This window comes from Tursiops truncatus, chromosome 11, assembly GCF_011762595.2.
Source record: "Tursiops truncatus isolate mTurTru1 chromosome 11, mTurTru1.mat.Y, whole genome shotgun sequence".
NCBI lineage: Eukaryota > Metazoa > Chordata > Mammalia > Artiodactyla > Delphinidae > Tursiops > Tursiops truncatus.
The window spans coordinates 85409589-85421686 of record NC_047044.1 but is presented as its reverse complement, the minus strand read 5'-3'; the positions used below and the strand labels follow the sequence as shown (position 1 = coordinate 85421686).

Genomic DNA, 12098 nt, shown 5'->3' with positions numbered 1-12098 from the left:
TCTGGGGAAATGTTCCTGGTAGAAGCAAACCCATGATATGAAAGAATGTATGGCTCTGTTTCAGAGAACAGCAAGGCCAGAGCTGTAGAGTGGAAATGATTCAGGGGAAAAGGTAATAATAAGATGTAGTGGCTTGTGGGCCCTGGAAAAGGTTTCGATTTTCATTTTTAGAAAAATGAAAAGACATAGGAGGGTGTTAAGCAGAGGTGTGATGTAATATGATCTAAAAGAATATTGTAGCTGCTGTATGATGACTAGGACGGAAGCGAAGAATCTAAGTATTTAATATAAAATAATATTTAAATTCAATACATAAGTCAAAATTATACACACACACACACATATAAAGAATCTTATTTTCTAAAACTCAACTAAATAGTTCCAAAACTGCTTAGCCAGTTAAATATATTTTGGTAAAAATAGGTTCTGAAATCATTGTAATGTTCTAAAACACTTGCAGATTTTTAGAAATTGATGTGACCTTTTGTTTGGTGTGGCTGTCACTAGCTAAATGATGTCCTTATCTGAGCCATGACTTGACATAGGGGTCCCATCAAACTCTTCCACCGACTTCCCCATGAGATCAATGGCCATCAGGTCCTTGGCACCCAGCCTTTGGTTGCAGCTGGAAGGTGGCTGGTGGAACTGCTCTAACTCCATTGCTAGATTTGCCCCTGGCTGCCAAGGATCTCTGTATCACCTGGACTCAGTAATCCTGCATCTCAGCCCCACTATGCCCAGACATTGCCTGCCCCACAGCCTGTGTTACCTTCACAGATGTTGAGCTGCCCCTGCACAGAACAGGGAAGCACTGCGCATGTTCTTTTTGCTGGTGTGGCAGTTGCCTTCTGCATCTGTCTGGTTTCCCTGGGATGGGAGAGGGGGACCCACATCTATGCCAGAACTGCTAGGAGGTCTGATATCCAACTCTGTAATCACTGGTGGGCTAAATCTGATTAAGGTAGATTTTTCTTTAGCAAACTGAAAACTGTACAGAAATGTTTCAATATACCAATGTCCATAGATGAAGTAAAATAAATAGAGACCCCAAAAATCTGTGTAAAAGGCTACACAAGAGCTCAATTTTCTGATGTTTAGCTATGTGACATATGAGAATAAGGCTATAGCTTACTGGCTTTGTACTTCTCTCCCTGTGCCCTCATCCCTTCCTTGAAGAGGCAAGAGCTAAGGATGATTAAATCAAGGGTTGATAGAACATCTCACTTTAGCAATTGAGATAATGCTAAATCTTTATATGCCAGGCCTGCATTCAGATATTATTGAGAAGGAGATGTAGTTTTAAGATGGGAGGTGGGAGACACAAAGAAAAAAGGTTACAGGATTTCCATGGTACATCAAGCTCAAATAGAAAAACCAAGAGAACATTCTAAAACTTTGAATGAAATGAAATCAACATGAAATTTTAAAAACGTAGTTCCCTTGGAACAACAGATCTCAAAGAGAGGGACCCTCAGAGAGAGCGATCTCAGAGGTGAATGTCATCACTGTGTGATCGCTGTTTCACGTGCCTCTAAAAATGTGTTGTTTCTCCCTGAGCTTTCACTAGGGATAATTTTGTGAAAGAGAAATTGCAAAACTACAGTGAATACAAAGAAAGTATTTTAATAGAATATTCACTATAGTGGAGGCTTTCAACAAGAACTGAGAAGGCAAAAGAAGTAGCTGTCCCCTTTGGGAATCCAGTCCTAAATGACACGGGAATGCTCTTAGCTTTTCTCCAAAAGCTCCTTGCCTAGTTCTGCCAACAGGTGGCCATGAGGGGGACAAAGAAACCTCTGGAGGTCACTGTGAAGAACCAAGTGAATGAAGAGAATCCACTTAGAAGTAGATGAGAGCTAAGCAGCTTTTGTTGTTTTTTTTAATAAAAAATATTTTTCCAACTCACAGGGAAATGGGTAAAACTTTTCAGCTTAAATGTTTCTTCTGTGAGTTGTTCTTAGTCAGTTGGTACCTCCTATGGCTTGTCTTTAAGCAGCTGGGAGCCCCAGCAGGACTGCAGACACCTGGCTGAGCATCGGGGAAAATGCAGAACTAAGCAGTTTTTCTGTGGGAAATCCAAAAATAGATTTGCAAGTTTCTATTCATGTTTTCAAGGCTCTGAATGAGAAGTTAACAGGAACGTTGCTTCATCAATCATATTGTGGGGTGATTTATAGCTTTGAAACTTTGAGCCTTATACTACAGTAGTTGATTTAATGGAATAGGAATTTTGATTTCTAGTTAGATTCAATTACGTTCATGTGGAAACATGCTAGAATTGAACTCAGTTGTTGTTGTTTTCCAATTTCACAGATGTCCCTGCTTAAAATTTTAGTGTAATTTTCTTAATACTAGTTATGCTTATACTATACAATTTGAGGAAAAAATAAAATTCAATATTTAAAAAATAAACAAAAAATAAACAACAGAACAAAACAAAACTAAGCAGTTTTTGTCTCAGGCTTCTTACCTGGTGCAGTTAAAAAAAAAAAAAAAGAGAGAGGAGAGACAGAGAGAGAAAGAGAGGAAGGAAAAACACAGTTTTGGGGCCCCCTGCCCATTCTATCACATTTCAAGAGTGAACAATAGAAACAGAGACAACTGTGGTGTCACCCGCTAAGTATTTCATAAAGCATCATCCCTTGGTCCACTTTCATATTCAAGGTCTATTACTATTAATGTAATTCTTGGGTTTCAAATTGAGAGAAATGAGAGCATTTCCCCTACATAACTTAAGCCTATCTCTGCGAATACTGCATGGATGAAGCAAGTGAGCCAAGAACCCTCCAGCTTGTGTGTTACTGTTTATTGACACAGAAAGTGCTGCTGTTGGAATATGCATATCATTTAGTGTATTAAGATAAAGAAGGACAAATTATTGTGTTCCAGCTCTGTTTCAGTCTGTGCCCTGTAGAAACTCTTCAACATCTTATCAAAGGCTTTCTGGGGGTTGTGTTGTTGTCAGGATTCCGACGTGTTCTGATTTCCTTCTGGAGTCATAAATTGCACCTTGGGCACCATGAGGGATGAATTGTTCCGGCGGATGGAATTATTCCTCCTCATGGAATTGTTTCTTCTCATGGAATTGCGCTTCCTCAGAGAATTCTGGTGGGACAGTTCACTCTTCTGGAGGGTTTGGATAAGAATGGAAGGCTTTTCGTCCAGCTCTCGGGCGCTGCACCTCGGAGCCGCTACCTTCACGGTGTTGCCAAATTTGGAGTAATCCACGGAATACACGCCTTCCTCCTCGGTTACGATGGACACGAAGCGATGGCCCCATTGGATCTCCTCAGCGATGTAGGAGGTTCTCGCTTGGGTGGTAATGCCAGTAGTTTCGACCACTCCTTCCAGAATCACGATGACCTCCAGGTCTTGGTTGGCAAGGTCAGTGGCGGAGATATCATACAAGGGGCTGCGCTTGTCAATCACGTGGCAGATGATCAAAGGGGCCACCAGAAAAATGTTATTACTCTCAAGGGGGTTATCAACGGGAATGTCTAGTTGGTGAATAGGCACCACCTCCCCTTCGGGTGTCGTGGTTTTCTTAACCACCTGGATGCGCACCGATGCACTGATGATCATGCTTTTCCTTAGGTCGCCCACACGGAACATGAAACACAGTTTGCCATTTCGGACTGCGATCACCGCATGGCGGCTGAAAATCAAGGTTTCCGCCCTTCGGTGAGCCTGGGCTGTTTTCATGAATATGCAGCCCAACATGACTGCATTGATGATCAAACCCACAATGTTCTGGAGAATCAGGACTGTGATGGCCAGAGGGCATTCCTCTGTCATCATTCTCCCGCCAAACCCAATTGTCACTTGAACTTCAATGGAGAAGAGGAAAGCAGAGGTGAAAGACCTGTAAGAAATGAGACCAGAAAACAATGCCATTGGATCAGATTTTGAATCACGAAATAACAGGCTAAGTTGAATTTTGCGTTTTCTTCCTCTAAAGGCTATTTTTTAAAAAAAAAATTATTAAAGTATAGTTGCTTTACAATGTTGTGTTAGTTGTTTCAGGTGTGCAGCAAAGTGAAATATATATATATGTGTATACACACACACACATTCATATTCTTTTTCAGGTTCTTTCCATTACAGGTTATTATAAGATATTGAGTATAGTTCCCTGTGCTATACAGTAGGTCCTTGTTGGTTATCCATTTTATATATAGTAGTGTGTATATGTTAATCCCAAACTCCTTATTTATCCCTCCCTCACCCTTTCCCCTTTGGTAACCATAAGTTTGTTTTCTATGTCTGTGACTCTATTTCTGTTTTGTAACTAAGTTCATTTCTATCATTTTTTAAGATTCCACATATAAGCGATATCACATGATATTTGTCTTTCTCTGTCTGATTTACTTCATTTAGTATGATAATCTCTAGGTCCATCCATGTTGCTGCAAATGTCATTATTTCATTCTTTTTATGGCCGAGTAATATTCCATTGTGTATATATATCTATCTATATATAGATATAGATATATACACACCACATCTTCTTTATCCATTCATTTGTCGATGTCCAAAGGCTATTTTTAAAAATTTATTTATTTATTTATTATCTTTGGCTGAGTTGGGTCTTCATTGCTGCGCATGGGCTTTCTCTAGTTGCGGTGAGAGGGGGCTACTCTTTGTTGCTGTGCGTGGGCTTCTCATCGCAGTGGCTTCTCTTGTTGCAGAGCACGGGCTCTAGAGCACAGGCTCAGTAGTTGTGATGCACGGGCTCAGTTGCTCCGTGGCATGTGGCATCTTCCCGGACCAGGGGTCAAACCATGTCCCCTGCATTGGCAGGCAGATTCTTAACCACTGCGCCACCAGGGAAGTCCCATGTCCAAAGGCTGTTAAAGGCTTTTAGAAAGACCATCCACCTTAATGTATCAAATGTCCAGTTCTAAACACAAGCACTTGTTCATTCTCTCCCTCTCTCTCTCTCTCCGCATGCATCTACCTCCAGGCTTCTGGGATACACTTCTATTAATGTTTTCAAATCATGTAATGATGGGCCTGTTTATGTGAAAACATTAAAATAATACCTAGACATATTTAGATTTATAGGCTTATTTTACTTCGTGAAATTTTCTTCCAGGTTGATGTCTATTATTTATTGCCTGTCTGTGTTTAAGTGACTTGAGTCATGTGGGAAGTACTGAGTAATAAGTGAACTTTTTATTATTTACAACCTTTAAAAGTCATACTCCCTAACAAACACTGCTTGTGTACCTTATATAGAGAAAGCACAGTGCTAAAGAGTGGTACAAAGCACATCATTCAAAGATACTAGTATTTTTAATTAAAAAAAACCATGTCGTGCCATTTGGAACGAAACATGTTTTCTTACTGATTGTCTCGTTTTGTTCTCTAAGTGATCTAGAGAATACTGAAGTTATTAAAGGAAGGATTTGAGGTAGAGATAGATAAGTGACTGTGTCAAGATTCCATAATTAATAAGAACACGAATTCTCTTAATTCTGGGCTAGTCTCCGAAAGAATCACAGGGAAGGGGCCAACAAGTGTCAGGGTTTTCTTGGGAAGCTTTTTCTAACTGCACTCTCTTCCTTAGCTCAGTGTAAACCCTGATTTGGTAGTTTAGGGTGGACCTGGATAAAACTTTGGAAAAGCTTGCAGATAATTCTGTTTTATCTCCCCTGTTGAGAAGCACCACATTTGGTTATTCTTATCACTAATTTATTCATTTAACTACATATCCTACACTGCTGTAGCTTCTTAATAGAAACAGTCTTAGTCTTGTGTTTGCCCTACACCCCAACTTCAAACTTTTCTAATTTTATAGACGAGAGACCATCTGTCAAAGTATTAGCTGTGTATTAATGCCACACACAATGAGAGACCAAATATTAAATATTTGAATACTAAGTTAAGTACTGCACTTTGGCGGGACACCGTGAAGGGCAGGCAAGCACACGCAGGTGATCTTTTTCTATTCAGGTTCATAATCAGGGATTTTCATTTTTTTAATTGAAAGATAGTTGATTCTTCTAATTAACTTTTAAATGGAGTGTGAAAATTGCCTTTCTTACCCCTTTTGTTGCTCAAACGATTCATGAAAAGCAATGATTGCTTTTTGCACTAGCTACACATGAGCTAATACTGAATGATCCAAAAACATGGCAAAGAATAAGAAAAGACCCCAGTGAAGGGGCACGGATACAACATTGATTTCTAATTATACATGCTTCAGGGAGCAGCGTATGATGAACATGCTCAGATGTTTCATTTTAACGGCTTAAGATATCATTCATGTGCCATATTGTGTATGTTGTTTATTTTATGAAAGAACTTACTTCCAAACATTATATTGTGCAAGACCCAGCCTTTTATGAGCACCTGTCATGCTAAACAACCTCAAGAGATGAAAGTGTTTAACTGTTCATTTGTTCTTCTACAGAGGGAGTGAGGCTGAATTAGAAGAGGAAATATATTGGTTTATTTTCTGACTCATGTTAGAAAGTCATCCACGTGAAAGGGAAAGTGAGCCAGCCTGGAAGGAGAATGTTAAATGTTATTTGGATACACTGGAGAATGTTCATTACAATCAGTTGTTTTCGGTTCTGATGACAAGGTGAGACACTGAACTTATGAAAGGAAAGGAAATGCAAAGAATTAGACATATTATTAGTCATCTTTTAAATCCCTTTTGGGAGAGAATAGAGATTTTTTCTGTTTCTATTTTTTTTTTTTTTTTTGGTGAGAAAGTATTATGTACGGTTGGTTAAGATTAAATTGTATGTTGCATCGAAGTATAAATAGTACCACAATGCTAAAATAAAACCAGTAAGATTTCAACCTTACAAGATGTCCAATACTATTTTTTTAGGTAAGAAGTGCAATTTAAAATGCTAAGATTAAATCAACTATATTTTAATAAAAATTTTTAAAAAAGAAATATGCTTTAGAGAATCACCTAATGAAAAATAAATAAATAAAATGCTAAAACTCTCATACTGATAAGATCAAGTGTGTCTCCTTGTATCTGTGATGCCATTTCTCGTAGTGAATCGAATGTTCAAACCAGCAGGAATACATCAGGGGGATAAACATGCCTCAGAACACCTCTTGTTGAACAATAAAAGCTAGCAGTAAAACAGCTTTTAATAACCAGTGCACTCCATCAAGTTCTTTTACAAAATCATTGAAAATATCTCACTTTTGATGACATATCTTTAATAAATTGCTTAATGACTTTTTTCCCACAGGAAAAGCCAATATATTTGTCTTGTGAATAAAATCTGTCCTTTATTTTTCCGAGGTTTATCATTTCTGTTTCTTTTATCTCTTTTTATGTGTATCTACTTCATGTTTATTAAAAATGTACCTTGATAAGAAAATGATTCACCAACATCAGTGCCAATAAATTTCTTAAAGAGAAATATTATAGATAATGCTATCTGACCTACATATACCCGTTAAACACAGTATTTTGTTCCTTTATATTTGGTGTACTAATGATCACCTACATTCCTCATCTATATTTTCTTTGAGACAAAAGTCTGTGGCAAGTTTAAGACAAGAAAACAATATCTAACTCGATGGTAAAGGCAGTGGATCGATTCAATTTGTTTTTCTCCTCAAAATCTGAGCTGAAATCTGTGGCATGTGATCTCTACGACAAATACCGCAACCCCCCTTGATAAGCTGGCATTGCAACTATTCAGGCAATGGAAGGATGGACAAGTTTACAGTCTGAGTTTCTGCTTCTTGCAGCGGTATGCTAATTTCATAAGATTTCAGGGTCATCAAAGGTCTTATTCTTTACAGTTTCCTGGAAGAATGGTGCTTACTCAGTTGCTTTGCTTTATGAATTATGTGAATTTGGAATATATTGAGAAAAGGTCCTGGAAAAGTTGCCAGCATAACTACTAATGTTTCACTGCAGAGTGCATATTTTTGCAATTGATATTACCTTTTTCCATCTTCCAACAAAATAAGAGACAAATCACTCCAAGTAAATGTTCTTAGGCCATGTGAAACTATGAGAGGAGAATCACTGAAATCAAATTCACTTTACTTATCTTTGAAATATTTACAATATAAGAGAAAAAAAGCAAAATTAGGGCAATCTAGGAACTGTCTTCCTATCCTACTAAAACTTTTAGAGAAAACCACAACACGAAGTCACTTCTACATAATCTCTTCCATTAAAAATTTGGACCAATCTCCATTAAAAAATAATTTTTTTCTAGTTCTGAATCTCAGCATAACTTCTAATTTTGGAATTCAATGCAAGCAATCAGCTATTTAAGATAATCTTGATAAAGAAGGGCTTATGTTTATTTCATTTCTGGTGGATTAAAAAAATTTTTTTTTAATCTAGAACACCTCTCCACCAGTGTTTTCCCATTTTTCTCATTATTTCTGAAAATGTCACTGGTAAGAGAAGTTGTGGAAAAACATTACTAGCATTTGCACAATATTTTTTGTTGATCAGAGATATTGCCTTGTGGATGCTGGAACTATGGACAGCAGCTTTTTCAGACTGAAAACTCAGTATGTGGTTTTTCTGAGGAAGGCGCTCTGTGGAATCCTTTGAACCACGACCATTTTAAAATAACTGGTATAATATTTTCAAGGCCAGCTCAAAGGATTGAAGCGCTACATTTTCAAAGACTCGTCATCCATAAAGCTGCATCTGAGAAGATTTTTAATACATTGGATTGGTTTTGTTGTTGTTGTTATGTTTTTACTTTTTTGCTTCTGAAGGTACTGAAACAAACTCTTTAGTTCACTTGCAACAAAATAACAGAGTGAAGAGAGAAAGGACAGTTTCATCTCTTTTTCTGTACTGTTTTCCACCCCTGCCTCATCCCGCTGCATTCTTACCTGACGTTAGTCACACACACGGTGGACTCCAAGCCACTTTTCTCCATCCCACTTTTCTCCATGTAAGCATAGATGTCCCCGTGGGCAAAGGCCACCAGCCACCACATGATGGCGAAGAGCAGCCAGCTGCAGAGGAACGACATGGTAAAGATGACCAGGGTGTGGCGCCATTTCAGGTCCACCAAGGTAGTGAAGATGTCCTGGAGGAACCGTCCTTGCTCCCGGATGTTCTTGTGCGCCAGGTTGCAGGCCCCGCTCTTGGCGATGAAGCGGGCCTTGGGCAGGCGGTCCCTGATGCGCGGTTTGCGCAGGTTCTCCGCGGCTATGCGCGCCAGCACATACTCCTCGGGGATGATGCTCTTTCTGGCCAACATCGTCCCGTCACCATAGCCAGCCTATGCACCTGTCTCCGACCTGCCTCTCCTTCCCTCGAGACCCGTCCTGCAGGAGGGAAACGGAGATTAAAAACTTTTCCCCCTATTTTCCTCACCTCTTCAGTCCTTGCATGTAGGGGTGTGTCTATACATTCCAGGTGACGTGCAAAGCTAAAGGTATGATCTTATTAATCTAAACACGAGCCTAGTTAGTGCTTGGATCCCGGAAAAATTACTTGGTCTGAACCAGAACTGTTTTAATATTCCTTATCGTTTTGAACACATAAGAGCACAGCCTTAATTAAACAAAACCAAGAGCCTTCCTGTAAACAGCAGGCTCAGTGATAATTCTGAAATTACCCGCGTCTGTAGATTAGTGCAAGGATACCAGCACGCGACGTCTATGAGGAAAATTAAGGATCTATTTACTAAACTATTCACATGATGTAGCAATATTAAAAGTAAAGAGGGGAAATTCTTTTTCTGTTATTTTTAGAAATAGGCAAAGGCCGTGAGCTCCTGCGTAGTATAAATGTTTCTTGTAATTCGACAAAATAATAATAAGCAATGTGCTATGTAACCTGAAAATTACGTAGAGGTATTTTAAATTTGAAAGAAGTGTGAGTTGCATTTTTTTTCTTTTAAAAATCCCACTGGAACTCATAATGTAATAGCTTGAAAACTTCTTGACGACGAAGGGATCAAACATACAAGCTGCAGGAAAAACCCCGGACAATAGCCTGCGGGCTGCGGATAGAGTCAATTAAAAGAGTGTGCCCCGAAATTCCATCCGGCGCTGTCAACCTCGCCCGTGTTCTGCATTTTCAATCGTTTGCGGGGACGCGTTCAGCCTCCCCCTCCCCTCCGCTTAGAGGAGCGTTGAAACTTACAGACTCTGGCGAGCGGGCGCAGCGGCCGCACCTCCCCGCACACGCCGGCCGACCGCGAGCGGGTCCCTCGCTGTCCCATCTCCGGGCGCGGGAGCGGGGACCGCGACTGCCGGAGGGACAGATCCCGGGGCCGCGCGTCCTAGGGAGAAGAGTTAAAATAATAAAAGGTGCAGTTGAATCTGAACGCGGGGAGGGCTGGAGGGAGGGGGATGGGTGTCGCTCTTCCCCTCCCCCTGCTCGGCTCTATCCCTTGGCCGCTGCCGACGACGGAGGAGCGGCTTGGGGAGAGGAGCTGGGGCGTGATGCTCCACAAATCAGCCTCCCACTTCGGGCTTTGACGCGCGCCAGACCTCTGAGGCCGAAATTGCTGAGATGAGGGAGGGAGGGGGTGGGGGAGAAGCGAGACCCGGGGAGGTAGGGAGCCCGCCGGTGGGAGGGGCGACGGGGGGTGGAGGGCGGGGCCTGTAGAACCAGCCTTTTTCCCAGTAGCTGCGACCCCCCGCAGCCAGCGTGACACGCATGTCTTTAAAAGGCTCCCAGCTCCGGGGAGAGAACTTTCTGAGTTCGAGTTCACTGACGTAAAGAGATTTTTTTTTTTTTAACCTGGGTAGATAACTGTGCTACTTCAGGTTACATAAAACCAGATATAGAGATCAGAAAATAGTCTTCTGACGCATCCAGGCTGCGGGCACACATACTGATTTACATTAAATTTCCGTCTAGTAGGGATGATAAGTGGAAGCAGTGTTCTGAAACCCACTTCGTGTTGACATATTTCTTCGCCAGCCAAAGCTGGTTCTCAGGGAATTAAATACACACACAAACACACAACTACGACAAAAAAAAAAAAAAAGTGGGAGAAGAAAACCGCTCGAAGTCTCTTCCAATACAAAAATTTTACCCCGAACAGGGACTGCAGTCAACACTTCAGAACTCAAACCGTCATTCTTCAGTAATTGGTGGCTTTCTGAAATGTGGCAGCTTCTCGGTCTTGTCTAGATGGCCTCAATGATAAAAAAGAGCCATTACGCACAAGAAAGTTATACAGTAAATATCTTTCTGTAGCTTTTTGAAAAGGAGCCAGCAAAGACAAATGTGCTTTCTCCCACAGGTCAGGCCTCCTGATTTGGCACTTGTGTTAATGGAAACTTTAATTCTTGGAAATTTCATGTATTTTCCAAGACTCAGGACAGAAAGTGTATGGAGCATAAACAATGTGTTCATTTAATTACCAAGAGACCTAAAATTAGTCTTTGATGAAGGCAAATGAAGAATCATTTTTCCCCCTTGCAGATAGAGCTGCTTAACCCCTTCAATTTGAGCCTGGGGATCCTCGTCTGTTAGTGGTAGCTCTCTCCTCTACTGTTGTGAATTTTTACAGTAATTTATGTGGCAGTTTAACTACAAGTGTGTGGGGATCACATTGTACAGTTAATCCCCTCATCATTCCATTTTAGAATTGTTTGGTGCACGATTTATTCCCTATTATTTTAGCTGGGGGAATATTCATCAAACACCTATTTGGGGAAGGGATATGGAGATATATATATATATATATATATATATATAATCACAGTTGCTGTTCTTAAGAGGTAGACAGTTGCAGTAAAAGACATGGATTTGATAATAAACTCTAATAGAAGCAAGGATGTGATTAGAATGAGAATGGAAATAGAACTAAACAAGACATATTAAGCCTAGAAGACTAAGGAAAGAAATCTACATGGATTATTTGGCATCTGATCTAGTCTTTGAAAGACCAGATGTATTTGGGTTTAGAGAAAAGCAGAGAAAAGACCTTCTTCCTACTGAGATGGAAGATCATGAGGGAGGATCGACAAGAGTGGGCCATGTTTTAATAACAAACTAATTTAATCAGCACTGATGAAACAAACTCAGCAAAAGAGCAGGACTGGATGCTTGAGTCCAGTGCTCTCTGAGCAGCCTTTGTCACACCTCTCTGAACACATAATGGGTTATTCATGTA

The 12098-nt window shown here is 40.3% G+C and overlaps 1 protein-coding gene across 1 annotated transcript; it reads right to left on the bottom strand.

The window, feature by feature from the left end:
• Positions 1-333: 333 nt before the first annotated feature.
• On the bottom strand, positions 334-10478 carry KCNJ8 (potassium inwardly rectifying channel subfamily J member 8). The gene is made up of 3 exons (XM_019938219.3): positions 10112-10478; positions 8848-9288; positions 334-3862 (listed from the first exon to the last, which is right to left on the bottom strand). The coding sequence occupies exons 2-3, from the start codon at positions 9219-9221 to the stop codon at positions 2962-2964; spliced, it is 1275 nt and encodes a 424-aa protein (XP_019793778.1). The 5' UTR covers positions 9222-9288; positions 10112-10478; the 3' UTR covers positions 334-2961.
• Positions 10479-12098: the final 1620 nt, after the last annotated feature.